Here is a 27,677-nt window from a genome sequence, read left to right on the forward strand (position 1 = left end):
ATGTTGCCATCAAATGTTTTGCAAATTACAAAAATAATCTCATCTCTAAATATACTTTAAAGTAAAAGCAAAGGAATGGACATTGTACAAAATACCAGAAAATCTCAAGCATTATTATTTGAAGTGCTCATGAAAGTCATCTTAAAGATGGCTAGGATCCAGTGATTACGCTTATACTGATTTAATGATTATTTGGAAAGTTAATCAGCCAGAACAAGGGCAGGAAAAGAAACTGTAATGCTCAGTAAAAAGCTCTAGACAAATAAGCAGATAAAAAAAAACTCCACAATAAACTGACCTGGGAAAAATAGCACTGTCTATTGAAATGTACAACTACAGATGTTAGAGCAGGTGGCAGCAAGTAGCTGGTCTCAGAATGCTACTCAGAGCTGAATTTACTGAAGTGTTTTTTGGACAGGGAAGTGCCTGGTGATTCTAAAACTGTAATCTTGACTACAAAATAACAACAGCAACCACAATTGAGACACAGAAGCCAGCTGGGTGACTTTGGACCAATCACTCTTTCTCAGCCCAACTCACCTCACAGCACTGTTGTGGGGAAAATAGGAAGATTTATTCATAAAAATCATAAAACAAGGACAACGTGGTAAAAGGCAAAAGCAACCCATTTGTGGCTTGCTACCCAAAACCAACATGGATGTGACTGTGTAATCAACCTACCTAGGAGTTACTTTTAGGGAGCCTTTTTTTTTTTAATGCATGAATGCTGTTCTACATGCTACCTTTGTCATAAGTGTGGCATAAGCTGATCCTGAGTATATTTATTCAATGAAATGTTGTATTTTATTTAATACCCCTTCTTCTGATATACCTGTATTAAGTTGTAAACAAAACCAAATAGCTTTTTGATAATAACTTAAAAACAAAAAGCATATACATTTGATGGAAATTCGTTCCTTTGATCCTTCCATAGTACGTGTCCCAATTTGTTTGAGCAAACTAACAGATATCTCCTTCAAATGGTAGACTCCTCTCAGATTTCCTGTCTCTACAGGAAATCTGAGAGGAGATTGTGTTTATTATGGACAGAGACATAACAGTTACAGTTGTGTTTATTATGGACAGAGACAGATGCATAGGAATAACTGAATTTCTTTGCATTTTATAAAATGTATTGAAAGCTACAAAGTGACAAAAAGCACTATGATGTAAGTACTGCAAAACTGAAACAAACTAAATTGCTACCTCCCTATTTATTAACTTATGGTAGATTCTGTCCCAATGTGCTTGAAAAAAATGTCACCAAATAATTATTCAGTGCAACTCTTGGGGCAGCAAACACACATTTTTAAACATGATCTCCATACAAGGGATTTTCATATAATTGTTACATAGATGTTTAGAGGTATTTAGAGGCTGTATGCAACCTGTGGCTATTCACTACTGATATAATCATATATGTTAATTGATACAGTATTCAGTTCAATGAATTTCGGGGCAGTTTTGCATTCACTGTAAATACATGAAAGCAGTTGTGTTAAAAAGGAATTTATCACTTCAAGCATGCCAACAAACAAAGCTATACATTTATATAGCAAGAACTGAGTATTATCCATATATAGCTTGAAGGAGTGAAGTATGAATGCTCTTAAAACACATGTAAATCATAATTCTCACTTATAGATTGCTAAATGGTTATAAAGATGTCCAATACAATATATGCAAGACTTGAAATGAAATCAAAACCAAGAATATTTAAATGACTTTTAGGGCAATGCTAGTCCAGACTACAATATTCTTCTAAAAGGTTTCACTTAAGTCAAGTTTAACTCAATGGAACCTGTTCCTAGGAAAGGGTCCACACAGGACTGTGACATAAGAGTATCATCCCGTATTTACTTTTGTGGAAGTATCTCCTATCGAATTCCACAAAAATTGTGTTTTTTTCTGCCATAGAAAAAGAGGGAGAAACTCGGTTTCCTTAGAGATTAAACTCGGTAGGACAATTAAAGAAGAAACACAAAGAAAGGAAAACGGAGAAAAATTTCGCATCCCAACACACTCTCTGCCCTCTGGTGTTTCTCTCGGCGATTGACAGGCCATTTAATTTCCCTATAGGCTGCTGCGAGCAGAATTCGTGCTTCTGTCAAGAAGGGGGGGAAAGGAAGAGCCGCCCTTTTTAATATATATAAACCTCTGCAACTCGGGTTACGAGGCTTTCTCTCCCCCCCCCCGCCTGCTTTGATCTCAGAAGAAACGGGGAAACAACTTCTGCCTCGGTTTCTCGCCCCGACCAGTTAAACCAGCGTCTCCTGTTTGGCACCCTCCAGTCCAGGTGCCTCGGCCTAAAGCTCCTTGAAGGGCGCCTCAGGTTGGAAAACTGGAGCGGAGGGAAAAACTGCAAAATGCCCCGCCCATTTCTGACACTGGCTTGTACACTTTAGGGCGGGGGGGGGGAGAGGGAGGAGGAGGGTGTATCTCCAAACTTGGCAACTTTTAGACCAGACTCAGAATTCTCCTCAGCCACCCACAGCCTCCCTTCCGTTCTGGGAGTTGGAAGTCCACAAGTCTTAAAAGTGGCCAAGTTTGGAGAACTCTGGCTTTTTAGAGGGAACGCCAGTTGGGTGCTGTCACTTCGGAGAGATCATCGGCCGGTTTGTAGCTAAACGTCTATGGCGATTCTCAGTCATCCAGGTCCTGGTTGTCCCAAAGGTTCTTCTCTTCAGGAGGCAACTGGACTTTCTGTTTTTTCTTTGAAGACGTTTCGCTTCTCATCCAAGGAGCTTCTTCAGCTCTGACTGGATGGGTGTGTGTGTGGGGGGGGGGGGAATTGAAGGATTTATACTCTTTGCACCCAGCTGGTCATTTACATTCTTTTAACTAATGTCTAGTTGCCTCTTGAAAAAGCACCTTTGGGACTCTAGTTTGTAGCGCAGAATCAGCGTGTCGTCTGAACGTTCGGGATCCGGACTGCCTTGCAAACTTTCACTAACTACGAGGAGTTAAACACAAAACAGCGCGTCACACACACACACATAAAGACTTAAAACCAGCAAAACACACACACACACACACACAAAATGACTTAAAACCAGCAAAATACACACACACAAAATAATGACTTAAAACCAGCAAAACACACACACAAACACACACGACTTAAAACCAGCAACACACACACACACAAAATGACTTAAAACCAGCAAAATACACACACACAAAATAATGACTTAAAACCAGCAAAACACACACACACACACGACTTAAAACCAGCAACACACACACACACACAAAATGACTTAAAACCAGCAAAACACACACACACACACACACACACACAGACTTAAAACCAGTAACCCGGCCACTAAACCAGTCCAGAGGGCGCGATCTGCCTCTGGAGCCGTCCCACGTCTTCTTATGTGAAGTAAACTCCTCCCAGGGGCGGGCACCGGCGGGTGGCTCTCTCTCTCCTTTTCCGCCACCGGGAGGGAAGGTATCCAGACCGCCATGGTGACCGGGGCGCTGCTATTTTCTTCCTTCTCCCGTTTCCGGAGGGCTTGCCTCCCGCCTCTTCTCATCGGGCCCCGAAGAAGCTACAGCCAAGACGATGCGCTCTCCCAGTACTTGCACCGCAGCATCGTCCCCACTATGCATTATCAGAAGAGCCTGCCCCGGTAAGGAGCCTGGGGTGAAAGAGCAGTAGCGCTTGGTCTCTGGTCCCCGGGATTGTTGTCCTGTGGCCTTTCGGCTTCGATTCCCCACCACCACTAGCCAGCTTTGCTTGTTGGTGTCCTTCGATTGCCCTTCTGAAGTGGCCTTTGGTCCTCGCGTCCAATTCCCTCCCCCTCTTTCAAATAGGAAGTTATGAGGCAAGTCAGTTCTCTCACTCGCTGGGTTTGGGGGAAGCCGCGAAAAAAGCTTGTACTTGAGTTGCACACGAAAGCTCCAATTATCCAAATATCCAATTAAGATTTCCTTAGAAATCCATTCCTATAGCACTTGGCACAAACTCTTCAAAGAGCAACCATCACCATGTCCCAAAAGGCAACTGGACTTTTCTTGACTTTTTTCTTCCCTTTGAAAACGTTTGCTTCTCATCCAATCTTTCCATTCCCCACCCGAGCTTCTTGGATGAGAAGAGAAACGTTTTCAAAGGAAAGGGGGGGGAAAAACACCCCCAAGAAAGTCCAGTTGTCTCTTGGAAGAAGCACTCCTTTGGGTCTTCAAAGAGCACATAATTGGTTCCGTTCCATAACGGGTCTCTATGGGAAACAGGCTTATGGTTCGTAAGTGTCATGCTGGATAAGTGCAGTGATTTGATGAATGTCTTGCTTCGGGAATCAGGGAGCATTGACCAGTTGCCTTCTTAAGGTGAACTTGGAGAGGAGATAAATTTGGACAAATGGATTTAGCCATCATCTGAACTCTATAAGTGGGTCTTTTTGCTTCTGCCTTATCAGGAAGCCCCCACCCACCTTGTGGCTCATTCTATGGCCTGATATGTTGGGTGAGTGATGAGGATTGCCCTCCACTTTAGGAGGCAGCCTCTGTCACCCCACCTCATGGATCAGATAGTGTTGGGGAGTTCCCAATAGGAGAGTCCCTACTTTGATCCACTGCAGAGTTTGATTCATGGATGCAGAATATTGAAGAAAAGTGATCTGCCTACCAGCTGGGTGCCATTTTGCAGGGTAATATAGAAAAAATGTCTCCACCAATAGGTAAGTTGCTGTGCAGGATGGTGTAGTTACCTTCACCCTCTTCCCATGCAAACAGTTGACAGCAGCCAATAGGATCCCAGTCCCTAATGAGTCATCACCGTAATCCCTACTAAAATGCTGAATGTATATAGTAAAAGCCTTTGAACAAGATGGTACTTTGTAGAAATCCATAAGGAATACCTCTTTGCAGAACACTATTTGCCCGGAAATTAGTCATGTTTATGTTTTCTGAACTCAGTGATAAATGGAAAACTACACCTACATCATTTTTGAACCCAGATGTCTGATAGATTGCCAGAGACTCAAAACTGCATAGGATGCTAGTTCATCAGGGCAGTGGACATGTTCTGAGTCTTTCTTTCTTTCTTTTCTTTCTTTCTTTTATTAGATTTATATACTGCCCTACTCCCAAAGGACTCAGGGCGGTGAAGAGGCACAAAATAAAATACATAAATACAAAAGTTAAAAGATATAATTAAAACCAGATTAAATAATTTAGCCCAAGACAATTAAAAAATCCCAATAATTTAAAACAAATTAAAATTTCGATGTTTATCGATGAAATACTCATCGATGTTTCGATGAGTATTTGTGTGTTAGCTGTTTAATCCTCATTATGCAGTTTGGACATACATATATACATACATACATACATACATACATAGATACATACATTCTTGTTTAGTCATAGTCATAACATACCAATGATTTTCCTGCAGTTGTTAATAATCTGAGGCAGCAAGGTTAAACTTTTTTTTAACACACAGTACAGTCTGTATAATGTGTGACCTCAAAACAAAGATTTTAACTTGTCTTAATAGCTGTATTATGCTGATGCTAGGATATTCTGTGAACTCATGAGAGGGCAGGAATTGATTTTATTTTTACCCAATAAACTCTTGAGATACTAAGAGATAGTATGTTTCTCTTGTTTAATTCAACTCCAGATTAAGAGAATGTTCAGCAGTTGGATTGCTCACAAGACTAAGGTGAAATGTGAGTTATGGTAGTCTAAGTTACAGCACAACAAAGAGTTGTGTTAAGAGCTAAAAATGAGAAAGGGAAAATGCAAGAGCTTCATTGCAGTTGGTAATGAAAGAAGATCAGAATAAAATATGGTATGTAGGTGAAAGGGTAGTGCTAAAAGCAGGGCATGATTCTTATCACTGCTGTTCAGAGTTAAACATGTATACATTTTTAAAAATGTGTTGTGCCTTCAAGCCAGTTTTTGAATCCTGGCAGCTGCCTGGACTAGTCCCTGCAGTTTTCAAGAACTGACTCTATGTATCTTTATAATTGCTACTTAATGCCTTTGTACCTATTTGGTTGACTGTATGCATTGTTCGTTTCTAAATTGAGAGCCAGTTTGGTCTAGTGATTAAGGCACCAAGGTAGAAACCAGGAGACTGTGAGCTCTAGTCCTGCCTTAGGCCTGATGGCAGCTGGGTAACCTTGAGACAGTCACTCTTTCTCAGCCCTAAAAGAAGGCAATGACAAAACCACTTCCAAAAATGTTGCCAAGAAAATTTTAGGGACTAGTCCAGGCAGTCACCAAAAGAGTGAACAATGACTTGAAGAGGAAATTTTTAAAATCATCTTATTTAGGATTATTCTATTAAGGTCAAAGTGTACTATTTAGTTGTCTAAATAACAGTGAATTCAACCGTGCATACTTTGCACTTTTTTTTTATTGTTCCTGCTAAATGAGTAACCTACATATAGGTTACAGTGGCAAAAGAGATGAGAGTTCATCCAATATGCCTTAAATATTAACTTAAATGTTGATCCGGAAGCATTTGAGCCAGGTATACAGTATTCATTCCCTTCCTCCTATTTTCCATTCCCCAGTTGTTAATATGCAACAGTTTTTGATTAATTACCAGGCTCAATGCTCACTGGTTTATTTGGGGGATTGGAGTTTATTTATGCATTGTACTTCTGCAGAAATATCGATATAATTGTTTTAAATCTGGAGAGCATTTTTCCATGAAACAATTTCTTTATTATAGGTTCTGGTTAATAGAATATCACTTTAATTTTGTTTCTGCATTAATTTGCTTATTTCAAAATAGTTGAATGCTTGATATAAAAATGTATTTACTTAAATTTTAGCTAAAGCTTAATCTACCTGAGAGTATTATTAATAAATTATGCTTAGATATAAGTTATAGTGTCAGAGCTATTTTGGGGCTTGACCTTAAAAATTGCTTGACCATTTAATCTATCAGCATGTTTTTCTTGAGAGTTTGTGATAACATTTTTTAACCTCATAGACTCAATATTTTATTCCTCTTATTAGCTTGCCCATTCCAAAACTTGAAGATACAATTAGAAGATACCTGAATGCTCAGAAACCTCTTTTGGATGATGATCAATTCAGGTAGGAACAAGCTTCCATCTCTCTGATATCTTGTCCAGGTACCTTTCTCAGCCTGGTTGCCCTGAAGATGTGCTGCATTTTAGCTCCCATTCTCCTGACTATTGTTTGCGCTGACTGTATTAATCTAGGCCAGGGTTGTCAAACTCGATTTCATTGAGGGCCGCATCAGAGTTGTGTTTGACCTCGAGGGGCTGGAGGGGACGATAACCAGTGGTATGGCCATGGTCGGTGTGGCCAGCTCAATGTCACTCATCGAGGCTCTGTTTTCAGCCACGCCAACCTCCTGCAGTTCTCTGCCAGCAAAAGTGGAGCTCAGGGAGGCTGCACATAGCTTGCCCGGGCTCCTTTTCAGCCGTGACAGCCTCCTGCAGCCCTCTGCCAGCGAAAACAGAGCTCCCCAAGCTCCATTTTGGCTGGCAGAAACACCACAGGCCAGTCCTTCATTGTTTCCAGGACAGCCCCGGGCCAGATCTAAACCCCCATGGGCCAGATATGGCCTGTGGGCCTTGAGTTTGACATCTCTGACCTAGGCAGTCTCAGGAAAATCTTCTAGATAACACTGAAGGAAACTTCTCTTCCCTTTGCATTTCAGAACAGTTAACTCAAATGCAAATAGCAATAGCACTTATATACCACCCCATAGTGCTTTACAGCACTCTGTGGGTGGTTTACAATGTCAGCATATTGTCCCCAACAAACTGGGTTTTCATTTTACCGACTGGAAGGTAGGAAGGCTGAGTCAACATTGATCAAATTCCAGGCTGTGGGCAGAGCTTGCCTGCAATGCTGCATTCTAACCATTGTGCTACCAGGGTTCCTGCAACGTGGAAGTGATGATACTTTTTAATACATAGGTAGGAATTTCACAGGGATACGTGAGGAAGGGTCACACCTACTGGACAGACCAGATCAGAAAAACAATTCCACCAGGAGGCTAAAACCACATTTATTGAAATTGGCCATAGTAACAGACTCTAGCAAATCTGCTTTTGTTATTCCTGTTCCTTATACAAGTGAATTAGAGAGACATCTGGCTGAGCCTTTTTGAAATGTCATCTCATGGTACTGGATTTAAAACATGTTTTAGCCCTTTTTGCCTAGGTAATGGTTCTTGCATATCATAGTCAAGGTCATCTTCTTTATTCTGTACAATAAGGTTAGCAGAGCCTTATTATTCAGCAGCATACTTCACATTTTCACCCAAAGAACTGTATATATCAGAGAGATACACTAAATTTCTTTCTCTGTTTCTTTTTTAAATTTAGGAAAACCGAACGACTTGCTGGCAATTTTGAGAATGGCATTGGTAGAGAATTGCATGATCATTTGATTGCAAAGGACAAACAAAATAAACATACAAGTTATATTTCAGGTAGGAAAATGATCGTGAAATGTTGCTTACATTCCTGATGTCTTTTCCTCAAACTGCTCAATTAAGAATCCGTTTTAACCTGGCAGGATCTTCCTTTTCATTAACTGGACTGAGGCCACAGGTCCAGAACTGGCTTTGATGCTTGTTTACACCTTTGAACGGTTAACATTTCCTTTAAGCGTGTGCATGAAATGGAAAGTATGCTTCCTTTAAACCAGGAACAAATTTGTGTGTTCTAAATATTTTGTTGAACCCTTTCAGTTCATCCACAGTTCAACAAAACCAACAGCTGAACTGTTTTGGTTGTTCCATGTTTCAAGACAAAACTAAACCTGGAGTGATTTTGTGCAGTGAATAGGCCAAAGCTGTACAGATTACCTCTTCTCTCCATTCCTTGCCTTAGTAGCTCACAGCATGCCATATTCCTCTGGTATGCCCCATTTCCCCTTCTCTCCCTCCCTCCTTCTCTCCTTCCACGCACTGCATAACCTATCTTGCTATCTACCCACTCTCGTCTTCCCAGTGTCTTTTCTCCCCACACCACTGATGTCCTTGGATGTTCTGGACTGTTACCTCCTCTAACCACTTCTACACAGAAAATTATATTTATAGCCTGGCCATAACATTCAAAGCATTCATCTCAGTTTGGATTATCAGAAACATCTGTTCCACACATGGAATTTGTTGTCAAAGCTGAATGTGTGTCCTCAGAAAGATTGGGTTGGAATTAGTCTTAAGCTGCAAGCCTGGACCCTCAGAATAATTTCCAAGAGGACCTATAAGATACATTAGATTTCTTCTTCTGAATTTAGAGAATGGAAGAGAATACAATGGATTGATAGAACAAGCATCTCTTTTCCATATAGAATGTGCCAGGTTCAACTCTTAGCAACTTTAGGAGGAAAGTAGGGTGATCTAATTGCAATGCAATTACCTTGAATTCCTTTCAAGTAGTGAAAGAGGAAATGTGAAGGAAAGTTTTTTTGCTGCTGATAAAAAGATGTTTTATAGGTTATAGCAATGATTTTTAAAGTGGAGGGAATTTGGGCATAGTTTGGGGCTAGTGGAGCAATTTGTAAGTGCTTGGGAGTTGAGAATTCAGGTTGCTGCTGCAGAGATGCTTGTATAAAACAGCAGAACCTTGGCTTTGTGTGTGTGTGTGTGTGTGTGTGTGTGCAATGAAATTATTTGAGATAGGGAAATGGAGAAATTGGTTCAAACAATTGAAGAACCACTGTATTATAACTTTCACATACTCCCGATTCCATATGCCATTCTGAGAAATAAAATATACGGTCTGTAGAAAAAGAGTGATCATAATGACTTAATGACCATTACCAACAAAATATTAATCTATTGCAGGCTGCTAAACTTTATGGTTTGGGAAAAAAGAACAGTCAGGATGAGATAAAGAAAAGGAAACTTACTTCAGCAGATGGAGGAATACCAGAACATAAAGGAGACAGCAAAAATAAGACAAAATAAAAAATAGAAGAACAGCAAGGAAGAGAACATTTATAGAATTTAGATTAGTGAACTTAATTTACAGGTAATCCTTCACTTATGACTGTTCATTTAATAATGGATCAAAGTTACGACAGCTTTGGAAAAGGTGACTTATGACCTGTTCTACCTGTACTTTCACTTACAAACCTTGCACTACCCCTTGGTCACGTGATTGCAACTTGAATGCTTGTAACAGGCTCGCATTTATGACCGACTGCAGTCTCCTGAAGAGGATTTGTGACCTTACCAGATAGCAAAGTCTATTGACAAGCAAAGTCAATTGGGGAAGCCAGATTTTTTTAACAACTGATCATGTGATGAAGTGATCATGAATTGTGACTTGTTTTTGCTGATTTCTGTCATTGGAAAAGGTGGATTTAACAACTGCCTGGGCCACTTAATGACTGCCATAAAAATTATCGTAAAATTGGGTCCAACTTAATGTATGACTCCAGTGACTTACAATGGAAATTCTGGTCTCAATTCTGGTTGTATTTAGTCACCTCCTCGCCTTCCTATGTTTTCCTCTTCTTACATATAGGATATTGACATCTGGAAATGTACAGGTAGTCCTTGAGTTACGACTAGAATGAACAGGCTCAAAATGGTCATGTGCCCAATCCAATTTTACAACCATTTTTTGCAGTGGTTTGTTAAGAGAATGCTATGGTCATTAAGCAAATTCTCAAGGACAATCTGTGCCTAGGATAACAGAATGTTTGTATACCACACATCCATAATTAGTATAAAACTCACCACATTTGACTCTATTCTATTTCTCAGTTCTTGCTGAATCCTTTAGTAAAATAGTGATTCATTACATAGTACATAATCAAGACTCTGAATTAAATCATTGTGAATTTAAAATACTATCTGCCTCATGCTCTTTGCTTGAGTAGGCTGAGAAATGATTAGACGTTAAAACTTACCAAATTATAATCTTCCCTCTGAGTGAAAGAACAAAATATGCAGAACCAAATATGTATGCTACTCAAGTCATATAGAAAAGGAAAGAATTATACCATTGTTTCCCTTCCCATGTGGCCTATTTTTCTTCTATTTAAAATAAAATGCTGAACGATTTATTTGTTTAAATGAAATTTAGGAAGATAATTGTGAAGTATCTCTTTTGTTTCTGTGGACAATAAATAAACATCAGCCTACTAATGTTGACTGAGAGTAGGTGGTTACTTACAAGTGGAATATAAGTGGAAAATCCAAGGTAATTCTTGCAAATCAAAATCACACAAACTTACTGGGTTCTGTTTAATAGCACTAATTCTGTCTGTCTTAATTTGGAACAGAATTGGTGGGCTAAATGCACATTATTATTTGCTTATCAATGTTCTGCAGAGTCTAGGTTCTTGCATTGTAGACCTGTTTCTTGATAGCTAGTTTGCTGCTAACCTCTGTCACGAGCCTGTGAAAATTAAAAATTAGTAGCACAGCAATGTCACTTTTATACCAATGTATTTGTTTGAAGGTTCAGGCTCTGCAGCGGATTACCTTTCATTTCCTATTCACATTTATTTTGCAGTCCACATATTTGTGAAGAAATCCCAGTGTTTTTATGCCAAGTATAGAATTCAGTTACTTTAGTGGATAGATGGAAGCCAGGGATTAGAAAGTGAAATCTTTGCTGGGGAACTGAAACTTTTGGAGAGAAAAAAAAATGGAAAGAAAAGCACAGGAAAGAGCAGAAGCAACAAGCAAAAAGGTAAAAAAAGCTAGAGTGCGTTTGTATTTGTGGTTTTTTTTCCCATTGAAGACAAATGATAAATGGTCAAAGAGGGGAGCAAATTGTAAATGAGCATTGTATGCAAATGAATGCCCCATATTAAATTACTGTCAGGGAAGTTAACAGAAATTCTGTTTTCAGTTGTTACGAACCTGGAAACTTTTATACCGCATCCCACAGATCTTCATTAAATATGCTTTTAACTGGAGGTCCCTTATATAAGCATCCCATATTAATGATACTTGAAGAGCAGTGTGGGGGCCTAGTGATGAAAATGCTCGCCTCAGAGTCAGAAGGTTGAGAGTTCAATCCTAGGTAATGGCAGATGTTTCTCTCCCAGAGAGTAAAGAAAAAAATATCTGTTGCAAACTCTGCCTGGCATTATGAAGGGCAGTAAACAATCAGCTCCATCCAGTTGCCCTGACTCTACCCCAAATTAAGGAATGACAGGGTCCTAAACAGAGAGTTAATGATATTTGAACTTTACTTATAGTTGCTGCTTAATTTCAGGTCCCTGGTTTGACATGTATCTTCAGGCACGGGAACCCGTTATTCTTAACTTCAATCCATTCATGGCTTTAAGTCCTGACCCCAAACCTGAATACAACGATCAGCTTGTGAAAGCCACCAACGTGACTGTTGCTGCTTTACGTTTCTTGAAGACTCTTAGGGCAGGCATCTTAGAACCAGAGGTCTTTCATCTGAACCCGTCCAAGAGTGACACTCCAGGGTTCAAAAAGCTTATTCGATTTGTGCCTTCTTCTCTCTCATGGTTTGGTGCCTATATGGTGAATGCCTACCCACTAGACATGTCACAATACTTCAGACTTTTCAATTCCACCCGGCTGCCTAAACCCAAGAAAGACGAGCTGTTTACAGATGAGCATGCCAAGCATTTACTGGTGCTTAGAAATGGCCACTTCTATGTGTTTGATGTGATAGACCAAAATGGCAATATAGTGAAACCATCGGAAATTCAAGCCCATTTAAAATTCATCCTTTCAGACAATGCTCCAGTTCCAGCATTTCCTCTTCCTTATCTAACTACTGAAAATCGGGATACCTGGGCGACTCTGAGGCAGGAACTCCTTGACAATGGCAACAGGGAGGCCTTAAGGAAAGTGGATTCGGCCATATTCTGCCTGTGCCTTGATGATTTCCCAATTAAAGATGTCGACCATTTGTCTCGTACTATGCTCCATGGCGATGGCACGAACAGGTGGTACGACAAATCATTTAATCTTATTTTAGCGAAAGACGGCTCTGCAGCAATTCACTTTGAGCATGCTTGGGGAGATGGTGTGGCTGTGCTTAGGTTCCAAAATGAAGTCTTTAAACACAGCACTGAGACTCCTGTCGTTACTCCTCAGTCTCTGCCGGCTGCCTGTGATTCACACGGAGCTGTAGAGAAGCTGAATTTCAAACTGAACGATGCCTTAAAAGAAGGAATCACCAAAGCCAAGCAAAATTTTGATGCCACTGTGAAAACACTGACGCTGAAGGCCTTCCAATTTGAAAGAGGAGGCAAGGAATTCATAAAGACCCAGAAACTGAGTCCCGATGCCATAGTCCAGCTTGCCTTCCAGATGGCTTTTCTTAGGCAATATGGACAGACAGTTGCCACCTATGAATCTTGTAGCACAGCAGCATTCAAACACGGTCGCACTGAAACGATCCGGCCTGCTTCGGTTTACACAAAGGCGTGCTCAGAGGCACTAGTCAAGAGGCCGTCCAAGCACAATACTATGGAGCTACGCCAGATGATCACCGAGTGCTCCACGTATCATGGTCAACTCACAAAGGAAGCTGCTCTGGGTTAGTGATCTTCCTCCTTGCTTTCGCTTATATTGATGACAGTCCTTTTCTTAACATTTGAATTTCCTATGGATAACTTGTGTTCACAAGTGTGTGTGGAGCAATACAACTTTTTTTTAGTACGTGTTTCCCTGAAAATAAGACCCTGTCTTATATTTTTTTGAACCCTGAAATAAGCGCTTGGCCTTATTGCCATGTGCTCAAAAGCCTGATTGGGCTTATTATCAGGGGATGTTTTATTTTGGGGGAAACAGGGTAATTTAATCCAATTTCAAAATGTCATTTAGATGTGTTGAGTTCATTGATTGATTGATTCAGTTTAGATCCTGTCTCATTCCCTAGGAGGCTCATGACACTACAGTTATGTACCGAGATTACAAAATACTTCAATATAATATTTTGAGAAGCAAAAGTTATGCAAATTGGCAGCATGCCCTCCTCACTACCTGTTTGGATTGTTCCAGGTGCAGTGCAACATACAGCTGCCTGCAAAGACCATCCCCAAGCTACCACTGCTTCAGTACAGAACAGCTTGTGTGTTATCTGGCGCACAATACCTACCTTAACTGGTAGTTCTAATGACCATTATTGGAACTGACAATTTGGTTATTAAGCGAAGTCAAATTGCAACTGTACTTATGGTCTTACTTCAGTTTTTCTTGGCTTTGTAGACCCGTGAAGGTCATAAATGCAAGGGTTGGTTGCAAAGTTACTATTTCATGACTGTTATAGCTGTGAAAGTTGTTAAACAAGACAGTTGCTAAATGAGGACTACCCGTATTGATTTTGAAGGCTCTGCACTATCTGCCAGGAGGGTACAATTCAAAGTCTTTGTGTTTTTAATTAGGCTGTACACCGCCCTGAGTCCTTCGGGAGAAGGGCAGTATAGAAATAAAATAAATAAATAAATAAAAGTGCTGGTTTCGTCCCACGTATAAAGCTCTTTATGATTGGCACTTAGGTGTGTTCAGGAATTCCCTTTCCAATTGAGGTTGACCCATTTTGAGATATTCATCCTGGAAGAAACTGCTTATGGTGCCTCACCTTATAAAAGTGGGGGCGTGTGTGGATGGGACTAAGAACAAGAAGTGCTCATTTTCACATTTTCAGAAGATACTTCACTTTGGTGTATCTTCCTTCTGGAATTGACATCATTGCTAGTAGCTTTTTTGGAAACAGATTAAAATTGAATTATTGTAGAATAACCACCTCTGGGAGGTTAATACATATTTCTTTATAAAACATATACACTACTTCAAACCAGATGGTCTCCAGGCAATTTAGCTATATATCATACTATACCATACTACTATATCATATAATACAAATAAAACAATTAAAAAATAAGTATATTAATATAGTAAATCTAAATCCTACATGATTTCAGAATCAGTTCTGAAACTCCCTCTGGAAAAATAAACCCTTTACGATTTTTAGAAAGCAAAAGATGTTGCTTGTGTTTTATTGCTGCTGCTTTAATTTTTATACACTGGTATCCTTAACAGGAGCATATTAATCATTATATTGATACTGTTGCTTAGCACCAGCAGTCACTGGGTAATTAATAACTTTGAATAACATTAATAACAAAGAATAACATTTCAGATGGCATAAAGATTTCTGGGCTCTGAAAGATATTAATATAGCACTAGCAATAGCACTTAGACTTATATACTGCTTCAGGATGATTTACAGCCCTCTCTAAGAGGTTTACATTGTCAGCATATTGCCCCCAACAATCTGGGTCCTCATTTTACTGACCTCGGAAGAATGGAATGCTGATCCAACCTTGAGCCAGTCAGGATCGAACTGCAGACAGCTGGCAGTCAGCAGAATTAGCCTGCAGTACTGTATTCTAATCACTGCCCCACCACAGCTCTTATATAGTGGTGGAATTTATTTAAATAAATTATTTTAGTGCTTATTTAAATAAGATCACATAACCTTTTTTTTTTTTTACCACAATGGTTTTAATTTTGTGAAACAAATTAAGAGCAGCCTGTCATGTTTGACTTTGGAAGTGGCATAAAATATGATTTAGACACAAGTAGTGACTTTTTCAGAGCCACTCACTGTTGTATTTTTCTTGACAGGTCAGGGATTTGATCGTCACCTTTATGCACTACGGCGTGAAGCAGAATCCCAAGGAATTTCTTTGCCAGATCTTTACAAGGACAAAGCTTATGCCCTAATTAACCACAACATTCTCTCCACAAGTACTTTGAGCAGCTCAGCCGTATTCCTGGGTGGATTTGGGCCAGTGGTGCCTGATGGATTTGGCGTAGCTTATAGTATACACGATAACTGGATCGGGTGCAACGTTTCTGCTTATCCATCTAGGAATGCACCAGAATTCCTGCAGTGTGTGCACAAATCACTGGATGATATTTTTGATATTTTAGAAGGGAAACAAATTAGTAATTAAGATAGATCAGGACTGGCTTTCTTAAATGTGTGACATAACAAACTTCCTTTGGCTCAAGGTTAATGTTTTAGCTGGACCATGACCTGTTTATCCTTTTTAAAAATAACAGATTAAGTTCTGGAGAAAAAAAAGAAAGAATGTAAATAGGGTTAAAGAGCCGGCCCACTGGATTTTTACATTTGTCATGATTAAGTTGTTACACTGATTTTAATGCCTGTTCTCCAAATATGATTAAGGCCAGCTCCAACTCAGGGAGTGTAAACGGACTTCCAATTGTAAAAAAAAAGTGCTGTCTTTATTATCTATCAGCCAATAGAAGTTCTTGCAGTATAAGACTGTTTGATACATCACTTGAGTATTCTTTGCTAATATATCAGAGGTGGGTTTCAGCAGGTTCTGACCAGTTCTGGAGAACCGGTAGCGGAAATTTTGACTAGTTCAGAGAACTGGTAGTAAAAATTCTGACTGGCCCCGCCCACATCTATTCTCTGCCTCCCAAGTCTCAGCTGATCGGGAGGAAATGGGGATTTTGCAGTAACCTTCCCCTGGATTGGGGAGGGAATGGATATTTTACAGTATCCTTCCCCTGGAGTAGGGTGGGAATGGAGATTTTACAGTATCCTTCCCCTGCCACTCCCACCAAGCCACACCCATAGAACTGGTAGTAAAAAAATTTGAAACCCACCACTGTAATATATGTGTTTGATCAATTTTTAAATATACACAAACTAATTGTATCAAATATAGGAATAATGCTTGAGTGACATTTAGATAGCAATACCCCTTTTGCGAGATCTTGTGTTAAAAGATAATCCAATATTATAGATTTATTTTTGTAAAAGGAAAGAAATCTTGACTAGCATGCTTGTTGGAGCAGAAATGTTCACATCCTTCCAGAGTTCTGCCTTGTGACACTCAAGTGAAACTTTTGGAATCCTTACAACAAACAGCTAAAAGAATATTCAGTAAGGCAAGCAGCAAATTTACCAAAGAAGAAGAAGAAAAAAAAATCCTGAATGTAAAATGAAGGATTTTTCTCCATCTAGTCTCTTCCTTCACCAAAGATGGAAGAAAATGGAGAAAAATATTCAAAGGGAAAAATCTTGTAAAAATGCCCATTTTCTGTGTCTAGTAAACCAAAGTTAACAACTGCAGAGAATGATAGAATTGTGTAATTATAAGTGAAACTCTAGCTGAGACATTGGTCAGCAGGCATGGTGTTCATTGTAACTGAAAAAATGATACAGGATGCACAGTGTAGAAAAAAAAATCTCTCCCCAAATAAATGGGGTGGAAGTCGTAAAATGACTACTGTCAATGACTACTTCAGCTTCAACCGCAATAATACATGGGCAAACAATAGATACAAACTCAAAGTAAACTGCTTCAAACTTGATTGCAGAAAATACGAGTTCAGCAACAGAGTGGTCAATGCCTGGAACTCACTACCTGACTCTGTTGTTACATCCTCAAACCCCCAAAACTTTAACCTTAAACTGTCTACCGTGGACCTCACTCCATTCCTAAGAGGTCTGTAAGGGAGCGTGCATAAGCGCATCGGCATGCCTATTGTCCCTATCCTACTGTTCCCATTTATTTTTACTCATTTATTATGTATATACTTATACCTGCTTATACTTCTATGTTTATATGTTATGTTCTTACTTATACTTGTTTTCTCATACATGCTTGACAAACTAAATAAATAAAAATAAATAAATAAAAATAAAATAAAATAGCACACACGAAGGAATAACATGTAACATCTATATCTGCTCTGAAAGCTTAAAGGAAGATAATGCAGGTAGTCCTTGACTTACAACCACCTGGGGGCCAGGATTTCCATTGTTAAGCAAGGGGGTTGTTAAATGAGTCGCACCTGATTTTACATTTTTTGCTATGGTTAAATGAATCACTGCAGTTGTTAAGTGAATCACATGGTCATTAATTGAAGCTGGCTGGTAAGGTCGCAAATGGTAATCACGTGATCTTAAGATGCTACAACCCTCATAAATACATGCCAGTTGCCAATACCCAAATTTTGATCACATGACTGTGGGGAATGCTGTGATGGCCGTAAGTGTGAAGACCAGTCATAAGTCATTTTTCCCCCAGTTCTGTTGTAACTTCAAATGGTCATTAAATGAATGGTTGTTAAGGACTACCTGAAATACCAGTCTGATTGAGCTTCCAGCTGAAATGTATCCTGAAAATTTTCTGTTGAATAAATGTGACACATTTTATATGTATGTCATGGAGATTCTGCCATCCAGGTCATGGTTGTCCTAAAGGTGCTTTTCAAGAGACAACTGGACTTTGTTTTTTCTTTGAAGACATTTCACTTCCAGCCAGAGCTGAGAAGCTTCTTGAATGAGAAACAAGACATCTTCAAAGAAAAACAAATCCAGTTGCCTCTTGAAAAAACACCTTTGGGACATTTTATGTGAATATACATCTGTCTGATGTAGACAAGCAGTTCTTCCCTAGCAGTAGCTTATTTTCAGACTCTAGTTAAAAGCATCTACTCTTGGGTGCGGGGATGTCTGCATGCATTGTCATTCATGTGGATTACAATGTTTTCAGTTGTCTCCTCTCTTTTTGGAGCAGTGTGGTGGCTCAGTGGTTAAGACGCTGGGCTTGTTGGCTGGAAAGCCGGCAGCCCAGGTTCAAGACCTGAGTGTCAAGTAATAGGGTGAGTTCCCGTCCTCATCCAAGCTCCTGCCAACCTGGCAGTTCGAAAACATGTGAATGCAAGTAGATAAATAGGTACTACTTTGGTGGGAAGGTAACAGCACTCCGTGGCATCATGCTGGTCACATGACTGCAGAAATGTCTTTGGATAGCATTGGCTCAATGGCCTTGAAATGGAGATGAGCACCGCCTCCTATAGTCGGTAATGACTACTGGAGGGAAATCTGCAGGGAATCCTTTACCTCTCTTCATTGATAGTACATTTAAGGGTCACCCCCATCCTTACAATTCATCATTAAATATACAATAAAGTATATTTAACTTAGAAGCATCCAACACATTATTTTATTTCTAAGATACTCAGAATAATTTTGCTTTTCCTGATATATCAATGTATACTGTCTGCCTCTGTTAAAAATGCTACACCTACAGTGCTATATGTATCTATGTATTCTGAATAAAGCTCATTGGAATGGGATGAATTCCCATTCTTACTTGTTATGAGAAATGGAACTGAAATGTGAATTCTCAGTATATTAAATGGATATCTATTTGTAGACTGTTTTGTTCCAAGATAAGAACTGTGGTGTTAATTGCATGTATTTTTTCAGACAATAAAATAACAGCATGGATCTGGGCAAAAAATATCAAAAGTAATCATTTTATTTTGACTTTTGTGGATACAATTTAAATGACTTTGCTTAACAGAAAATTTTTGTTTTACCATAGAAGTTAACATTTGACAAACTTATGGGTAACTTCATAGATGCCAACAGATTCCTTTATTTTTTCATCATAGTCAGTCCAGTCCTGTAGAGTGAAACATGCCGTCTTAGCTCTATACAAGCTTTAATGAAGATACAGTATTATTGTTTCCAGTTAAGATGTAGGCGGTTGCTTGGAGGATAGCCTGCATTTCAGCAATATCTTCCCCCTCTCCCCATTTTATATATTAGGCAAATCCTAATATATTAGGCCAAACCAAATATAATTTGATTTCAGGTTTTTTCATATATTTAAAAGAAAAAGGTTTTAGCATGTCTTTAAATTTGAAGAGATCATCCTCAATCTGGATGATTATCATGCCAAGAACGGACCTTGAAAATGCAATTTATAGTTGAGGAAAACTATCATTGAATGAAAAAAAATATCTCCAAGAAGATTAGTTGAGATTATTTTGCTCTGAGAAGGCCAAATTAGAAGGAGTGCTTGCAACATAGGATTTCTAACATTGTTATTGAGACAATCCTCAACTTACAATTCTTTAACAAGGGTTTGAAATTAAGACAGCCTTAGAAAAAGTGATTTATGATTGATTCTTGAAGTTATGACTCTCCTACCCTGATTGCAAGTCAGATGATTGAAAATGAGCTTGCATTTATGCAATTTGTACTTTCCTAGCTGGCTTCCAACAAGCAAAGTCAATTGGGGAAGCCAGATGTGCTTAATGATGGCATGAATTACTTAATTCATTAATATGCTTTGCTTAATAACAATGGCAAAATGATAATAAAATTGGGTACAGTCACAGGATGATTCATTTAATGATTCATTTAGTGCCTGAAATTCTGATCTTAATTGTGGTTTTAAGTCAAGGACTATCTGTACTTCTGTCCTGACAGCAGCCAGGTTCAAGCAGAGGTTTAGGAAAGAAGAGAAAATATCTACTTTCTAGATATTTTGAACTACAATTCTCATTAGCACATTTGTTATCCAAAACATCTAGGTACCAAACTGTTTTATCTCAAACTAGTGTCTGGAACAGAGATGTACGATATTTGATAACCATATTTCTGGTATGGATAATTTAATTTTTAAACTATGATTTCAATATGAAGATCCTGTTCTAACACAATGGAAAGGCATCAGGCTAGACGTGTCTAATATAAAAGATATAATATATCCTTGGACCTTTAAGAATTGTCCTGCTTGCCCAGTCTTTCTTAGTTTCTCATTTAACAAGCTGCAATTAATCAGCATAACTTGGATAGCTGTAAAATTGGACCAGGATATTTTGTGAGGAGTAACTATTAATCCTTAGATTCAATGTTAGCGTCAGATTGGTGATACCTTCAAATACCAGTAACAGGGAATAGAAGTAGGAGAAAGGAGTATCTCTTCCTTCTGCCAGGAGACATCTGGTTGGCCACTATGAAAATGTTGATCTAAGGTGGACCTTAGGTGGTCCAGCAGCACTAATCTTATATGAGCCTGTTTTAAGATTTGTACGCTATAGACCGCAAGGTTATTTGAACCACAAATATGAAGACTCTACCTTTTCCAGTAAGTTGATTTCATCGAAAGATGTGCCAGACTCAGCACCATTTGCAGCAAACCCTGCCTACAAATAATTTAAAAGCACCTGTTAGAGACACATTATATCTGAGGTAAAATACTGTTCTTTATCTGCATCTATGCAGCTACAACACCTGTAGTGGATCAGAATTCCTGTCTGATTTAACACCAACCCTTCATCCAAACAAATTCAGCAGGTTCCCTGCTACATATGAGCAATAAAGCCATAATCAAGAATTCCAAAGTTAAGATACCTAACAATGTTTTCCCTATCTTGTGATTCTAATTATGTGTGTTTAAGTTTGCACAGAACAAACTTCAAATCACATTAATGTTTAGGTGCAAACTTACCAGCTGTTAACTCTTTATCCTATGGTTGTGTGAACTAGCGCCAAAAGAAACTGTGTGCTCAAGAACAAGTTATGCAATCACTTGGGTTTAACAGGCAGGCCTTTCAAAAAAGAGACTCTTGAGAACTTGCCTGTGGTTGAAAATCCACGGGTTCAAGGCCACGACACTCAAATTCCACTATTGTCTTAAAGGTCTCATTGTCTTCGGCCTAGAATTCAGCCAAAAGAATACTTAGCTTTTTTTTAAACAAAAGAATAAAGACAAGCAGGAAGAAAGAGAACATGTTTCTCAAGACACAGTGTAATATTACAAGGAATATAATGTATGTTGTTTGTAAATCTCTAGAGAAAATTTCAATTAAAATAGGGAAAACATTCAAGCATGAATGACAGAAAAATAATCAATCCCTGTATATATTGCTGCCTTTAAGTCAAATAACGGGAAATGGAATTTCTGCTAAAAGTTCACCCTTTCCATAAAATACAAATAAAATGAACTTACATTATAAGGCTTAATTGTCTGACTTAAGATATCTGAAAAAGAAAAGAAAAAAGAAAAACATATCATTGAAGCAAAGAAAGGTATAACTCACAGGTTACAGAAATATTTAGATATGAATGGATTCAGGGTCAGTCATGTGCTAGATTTCACCTTTAAAATTTAGTTTTAAATGTTTAAGCACTATGTCATACTAGATGCATTTCAGCAAGTCATAGCATGTGGCCTACCTAATCTAGGCTCCAAAACTAAGCAGGGTTGGGACTTTTAGGCCAGGGGTCCCCAACGCCTAGGCCGCAGCCCATTGGTGGGCTGCAGCCTGTTCGGAACTGGGCCGTGTAAGTAGTGGGGGAGTGAGCACACATCCACAAAGTTGCATTTCTGAAAGTGGCACACATGAGCATGCGTGAAATCATCCCCTCCCCCCACCCCACTGCCGCCAGTCCACTGAGCCAGAAAGTTTGGAGACCACTATTTTAGGCCCTATTGGGGAGTCAGACAGCAGAAACAGGCTCAACTCAGGGGTGTCTTTAGGTATCTGTTAAAAAAACATCTAATCTGTATAGTCTAGGTTAATTTCCTTAGAAATATTTGTGCCCTTTGTAATATTCTCTACTAACAATAAGGATAATACTGGTCAGTTGTGACACATTTGGACCAGTTTTACTCTAAGAGGAATGCAGAACACATATAGATACATTTGCATTACATAAATATTGGACGCAACAAATACTGTCCTTTCCCCCCATTGCCACTGCCAGCAACAACGAATTTTCAGGCTAACCCATCTTTCACAATAGAGATCTGCTGATTTGCTGATTTTTGTTTGGCATAGCTTGTTTTATGGAGAAGATTATTTCTTTCTCCATTCTGCAAAAGATGTATAGGCAATTATAGAGGGGAAGAAGGAGTGGGAGGAATGTTTTCCTATTAGTTTAATACAGTATCGTAACCTGAGTTCTCTATCTAGGGCGGGGGTGTCTGATTGTGGCAACTTTAAGACTTGTGGACTTCAACTCCCAGAAATTGAAGTTGAGTTCACCTTGATGAGGAATTCTGGGAGTTGAAGTCCACAGGTTTTAAAGTTGCCAAGGTTGGCCATCCGTAATCTAGGGGATAGATGTATAAAAAACTCCCTTACCTATTGAGTTTTCTCGGGAACACAACTTGCATTTCTGCACCATTGTGGCACTTCCCCGGCCTCCTTTCAGAGGATGGCTGTCCTAAACAGAATTTCAAAAGAAAACATCAGCCGCCAATCTCAAGATCTCCAGTGGAGAGGACACTACAATAAATAAAGTCCTTTTTCTCAAGATCCATATCTTCTAATGAAAGTCTCTTTTCTTTTAGATTAAGAATGTTATGCAAACACTTAGCAAAGTTAGCAGGGAATACAGTAGTTCAGAATACTTATCTAACAGAGATATTTTTGCTAAACATCTTTAGCAAAATCAGAGACATTATTAAATCTTTTGTTTAAAGAAAAATCTAATTTGCACTGCTAATTAAGTTTACAATCCTAATTAAGTGATTGAACTATATATGTGACTATAAAAATATATTGCCAATGGAAATATTGGTATTAAAAGAATATAGGTGAGGAATCTTTGCATATTCTCCCATGAAATAAATAAAATATCCATATTATTTAGAAAAATGAGCAGAATTCTAGAAATAATGATAGTGAATGCTTGCATATAATCAAGACTCATATAGTCAATACCCTAGATACAATCTAGAAATAAGGTGCTTTCCAATTCTAATTTCCTAGAAATGTTTTGGATAGCTCCTGTCACTGACAGGACAAGTGTGATATCATAAACTTCATGGTGCCACTGCCCAAATAATATGAATTATATACCATAAATCATTTGCATCATGACATGCCTGGTGCCAACTATATCTTATATAATTTGTTTTGAAACTTACCATTAATCGTAGATATTGCCATTTTTCTGAAACCTCACTACAGTTTCCACATTTAAGCTGGAAAATAAAAGGAAAACAAATGCAAACTAAATATATTGAATGGAATCCAACAACACAATAATCAAATGTTTAAATTTAAACATTTAAACATCTGGATGGAGAGGTGTTTGGGGTTTTGGGCCAAATGATGGGGAAAGACCATCTTTGTTTAATTAATGGAATTGGCCTCCCATATTCAGAGATGGTTTACAATTTGGGGCCCTCCTAAAGTCATAGCTCCTCCTCAATTAACAAGTGGTAGCTGTGGCTTGGAGGGCTTTTGCACAAGTACCTCTTCTGCCATAACTGCATCCATTCCTGGCTTACAAGGTCCTTCTCAGACACTAATATCTTAACAACCTTCCCTTTAAATTCCTGTGGTGTCCTTTTACATAGGAATGCCTTTAAAGAACATTCAGAAGCTGCAGCTGGTACAGAATGGTCAGTTATTGGTATATTCAGACATAGGGAGTGGGGCATTGTTTGGGGAGCTACAACTGTTACTAAATTGATTCACGGGTGGGGATGTCACTTTTAAAGCCATATTTGTCTCTGGCTTTAGTCACTGCCTGAGATATTCTGCCCACCTCACCAGATCAGAGTCAACTTCTTCTTGTAGAAGATTATTTATTTATTTATTAGTCGCATTTTTATGCCGCCCAACTCCCGAGGGACTCTGGGCGGCTAACAACAAAGAATAAAACAATGTGAACAATATCCCATACAAAAGTTTAAAAAGAAAACATTAAAACCCATACACTCCAATTCGTGGCCGGGTCTCGCAGAATCACCGTAGCGAGATCAACAACCTCAGGCCTGCCGGAAGAGCCAAGTTTTCACCGCTTTCCGGAAGGCCAGTAGGGTGGGGGCAGTCTGGACCTCAGGGGATAATTGGTTCCAGAGAGCCGGGGCAGAGAAGGCCCTCCCCCGCGGGCCCGCCAGCCGACATTGTTTAGCTGACGGGACCCGGAGGAGACCGACTCTGTGGGATCTTACTGGTCGTTGGGAACTATGCGGTAGAAGGTGGTCTCAAAGATAGCCTGGCCCTGAGCCATGTAGGGTTTTAAAGGTAATAACCAACACCTTGAATTGCTCCTGGAGACCGATAGAGAGCCAGTGCAGCTCGCCGAGAATTGGTGTAATGTGGGTGTATCTAGGTGCACCCACAATAGCTCGCGCGGCTGCATTCTGGACAAACTGTAGTCTCCGAACACTTTTCAAGGGTAGCCTCATGTAGAGCGTGTTGCAATAGTCCAACTGTGAGGTGACAAGGGCATGAGTGACTGTGAGGAGAGCCTCCTGATCCAAGTAGGGTCGCAATTGGTGCACCAGACGAACCTGTGCAAAGGTCCCCCTAGCTACAGCTGTCAGATATTGTTCCAATCTCAGCTGTGAGTCTAGGAAGACACCCAAATGGCTTATCAAGACCAGAAGGTCCCATTAAAGCTGCTAAATAGAAATCAGCAAACAATATTACAATAGTGTGATGGGGCAGCTGAAGAAATTTCCAGGAACTATACCAGCTATGGTGAACCAAAACACAATTTGCAACACTACCATAATCTAACAGCCTAGGCTCATTCAGTGGCTTTGATTCAAAGCCACTGCGTTGCACCCAAACATTAATATGTAGATGTTGAAGCGGTATGACTGAGGATGGCTAGAACCAACATGCCTACTGCCCCTGTCCTGCTGTCTCCATTTATTTGTATCCTTATCCATTTATACTTATATCTGTTATCTTATACGTGTTTGACAAATAAATAAATAAAAGTAACAAACTGGATATGAAGAGAATATCGTTATGCATTTGCTTTTTAAAAGATAGGTCACTTTATAATCCATGCCACCGGGCTAACCTTGGCTAATTTACTTAATTCATGGGTGTCCCCAAGGTGCTTTTTCAAGGGGCAACTGGACTTTCTTGGTTTTTCTTTGAAGACGTTTCGCTTCTCATCCAAGAAGCTTCTTCAGCTCTGACTGGATAATGGGGAATGGAAGCGAAACCACGACCTGGATGACTGAGAACCTCCACAGAGATTTAATCATGTGTGTGTGTGTGTGTGTGTTGCATTTTGCGGGTGTCAGCCTGTTTCCCGAAGACCTACCTTCAGATACCATCGAAAATCCTCCCCCACCGGCCGGAGGTTTGTAATGTTTTCTAAAGTCGCTTTGAACTGCAACCCGATTTTCTGCAAGGAAGAACGTCACCCGAAACCGGTTAGAGGCGCTGGGAAGACAATCCCCGCCAACCTCAAGGCACGCCCGGGCGAGCCGCCTCTTCTTACCCCCATGGCCCGAAGGGGAACGAAAGGAGTCGAGCTTCAGGAGAGCCGAGCCGAACCGAGCCGGGTCGGGCAGAAAAGATCTCTGCTCCTCCCTTCCCGCGAACCAAGGCACGCGAAACTCCACAGATCTCAAAGCGAAATCGACCGCGGACGCCAACTGGGCAGGCGCTCCTCAACCTTCGCGAGACTTGAGTTTCGCCTTATCCGGGGAAACGGAGGGGAGAGGCGGAGGGCGGCCCTCAAAAGGGGCTGGGGGGGCAGTTATCCCGCTTTAAAGAGACCCCTTGTGATCCCAGAACCCGTGATCGGCTTCTAGAAGCGATCATTTATCTCGATCCACACATGCATCCCTAAAGGCAGGCCGCCTCAGTTTTGTATTCGATTCGCGAGGCTCGATGGCAAAACGAGGCGTCGATTGAACTCGGTTTAACTCCGCTGGCGCCCCGAAATAGGTTTCGAGGGCGGGCATTTTGGGACTATTCTGGAGTTTTTTTGACAGTTGGGTCTGCAAAAATCCGGCCGATCAAATGCTGCCCTCTAACGGCAGCCTGACGTTTTGCAGCGTGGAAGCGGGAGCCCTGCCGGACCTTTAGATCAATTTCTCAACCTTGATAGCTTGACATCCAGGTCATGGTTGTCTTTGAAGACGTTTCGCTTCTCATCCAAGAAGCTTCTTCAGCTCTGACAGGATAGTGGGGAATGGAGTATAAATCCTTCCATTCCCCACTATCCTGTCAGAGCTGAAGAAACTTCTTGGATGAGAAGTGAAACATCTTCAAAGAAAAAACAAGACCAGTTGCCTCCTGAAAAAGCACCTTTGGGATAGATCCGTGAAGGTTACAGTACTTGAAAGGCGATTCCACAGTTCAAAAGACTGTTAAGCTTTAAACAGGGAACTGAAGAAATTTAAGGGTGCCTTTGGCTGGGATAGTATGCTTTTACCTAGCTTTTCTTCTAGGTCAGGGACCTCCAAACCTGGCAACTTTAAGACTTCTGGGAGTTGAAGCCCACAAGTCTTAAAGTTTGGAGAATCCTAACCTAGGTCATTCCTCCCAACCCTGGGTGGTTTTCAAATGTGTGAATTTCCAATTCCTAGAGCATGGCAGTTGCCATTTGTGTATGTCTGTAATTTGGATGCCACCCATCTTGTAGTCATGCGACTGGTTATCTTCCCCCGACAGTGAGCCACAAATCAAAGTGGAAGAACCAGAATTTTGAAATGCATTGAGTTAGTATCCGCTTTGATACAGGTATTCCTCAACTTACAACAGTTCATTTAGTGATTGTTCAAAGTTTTAATGACACACAAAAAGACTTATGACCATTGTTCATACTTACGACCATTGCAGTATCTCTATGGTCACATGATCAAAATTCAGATGTTTGGCAATTGGTTCATAGTTATGAAGGGTCATATGATCCCCTTTTTCAACCTTCTGATATGCAAAGTCAATGTGGGAGCCAGATTCACTTAACAACTGTGGCAAGGTTGTAAAACAAGGCAAAATTCATGTAAATGTCTCACCTAGCAATATAAATTCTGAGCTCCATTATGGTCGTAAATTGAGGACTACCTGTAACTGGCAGAGCACACATACACACACCTCCAAACAACATTAGATGATTCATGTTATTTAAAGCTCAGGAAAAGAATTTCTGCTATTAAAA

General features: G+C 39.8%; 2 protein-coding genes across 6 annotated transcripts; one reads left to right on the plus strand and one right to left on the minus strand.

Moving 5' to 3' along the window:
* Positions 1 to 2,586: 2,586 nt before the first annotated feature.
* CPT2 (carnitine palmitoyltransferase 2) lies at positions 2,587 to 16,053 on the plus strand. 4 transcript variants are annotated; one of them, XM_087889731.1, is made up of 7 exons: positions 3,412 to 3,635; positions 6,982 to 7,062; positions 8,328 to 8,434; positions 9,797 to 9,983; positions 11,478 to 11,657; positions 12,189 to 13,493; positions 15,587 to 16,053. In XM_087889731.1, exons 6-7 carry the CDS (start codon positions 12,203 to 12,205, stop codon positions 15,916 to 15,918), a joined length of 1,623 nt encoding a protein of 540 aa, XP_087745857.1. In that variant the 5' UTR covers positions 3,412 to 3,635; positions 6,982 to 7,062; positions 8,328 to 8,434; positions 9,797 to 9,983; positions 11,478 to 11,657; positions 12,189 to 12,202; the 3' UTR covers positions 15,919 to 16,053. The 4 variants fall into 4 exon arrangements, with proteins under 4 accessions (XP_034270992.1, XP_087745857.1, XP_087745858.1 ...); XM_087889732.1 differs by lacking the exon at positions 11,478 to 11,657 and having other exon boundaries at positions 3,449 to 3,635; XM_087889733.1 differs by lacking the exon at positions 9,797 to 9,983 and having other exon boundaries at positions 3,449 to 3,635.
* A 3,203-nt stretch (positions 16,054 to 19,256) lies between these two features.
* Positions 19,257 to 26,481, minus strand: CZIB (CXXC motif containing zinc binding protein). 2 transcript variants are annotated; one of them, XM_060689918.2, is made up of 8 exons: positions 26,010 to 26,481; positions 25,830 to 25,913; positions 23,683 to 23,739; positions 22,895 to 22,976; positions 21,757 to 21,788; positions 21,382 to 21,463; positions 20,885 to 20,946; positions 19,257 to 19,419 (listed from the first exon to the last, which is right to left on the minus strand). In XM_060689918.2, the coding sequence occupies exons 1-8, from the start codon at positions 26,013 to 26,015 to the stop codon at positions 19,342 to 19,344; spliced, it is 483 nt and encodes a 160-aa protein (XP_060545901.1). In that variant the 5' UTR covers positions 26,016 to 26,481; the 3' UTR covers positions 19,257 to 19,341. The 2 variants fall into 2 exon arrangements, with proteins under 2 accessions (XP_060545901.1, XP_060545902.1); XM_060689919.2 differs by lacking the exon at positions 25,830 to 25,913 and having other exon boundaries at positions 26,010 to 26,172.
* Between the last annotated feature and the right edge of the window lie 1,196 nt (positions 26,482 to 27,677).

The sequence above is a fragment of the Pantherophis guttatus genome, chromosome 3 (genome assembly GCF_059756535.1).
Source record: "Pantherophis guttatus breed Tessera chromosome 3, ASM5975653v1, whole genome shotgun sequence".
In the NCBI taxonomy this organism is placed as follows: Eukaryota; Metazoa; Chordata; class Lepidosauria; order Squamata; family Colubridae; genus Pantherophis; species Pantherophis guttatus.

What these genes read in the sequence shown, in the direction of transcription:
- CZIB (XM_060689918.2), bottom strand. An exon ending in GGATTTTCAACCACAGGCAA is followed by an intron (nt 20,947 to 21,381) that starts GTTCTCAAGAGT and finishes ATTTGTAGGCAG; the next exon opens with GGTTTGCTGCAAATGGTGCT. An exon ending in AAATCAACTTACTGGAAAAG is followed by an intron (nt 19,420 to 20,884) that starts GTAGAGTCTTCA and finishes TTCACTCTACAG; the next exon opens with GACTGGACTGACTATGATGA.
- CPT2 (XM_034415101.3), top strand. Translation starts at nt 3,469, where the DNA reads ATGGTGACCGGGGCGCTGCTATTTTCTTCCTTCTCCCGTTTCCGGAGG. An exon ending in ACATACAAGTTATATTTCAG is followed by an intron (nt 8,435 to 12,188) that starts GTAGGAAAATGA and finishes GCTTAATTTCAG; the next exon opens with GTCCCTGGTTTGACATGTAT. An exon ending in CACAAAGGAAGCTGCTCTGG is followed by an intron (nt 13,494 to 15,586) that starts GTTAGTGATCTT and finishes TTTTCTTGACAG; the next exon opens with GTCAGGGATTTGATCGTCAC.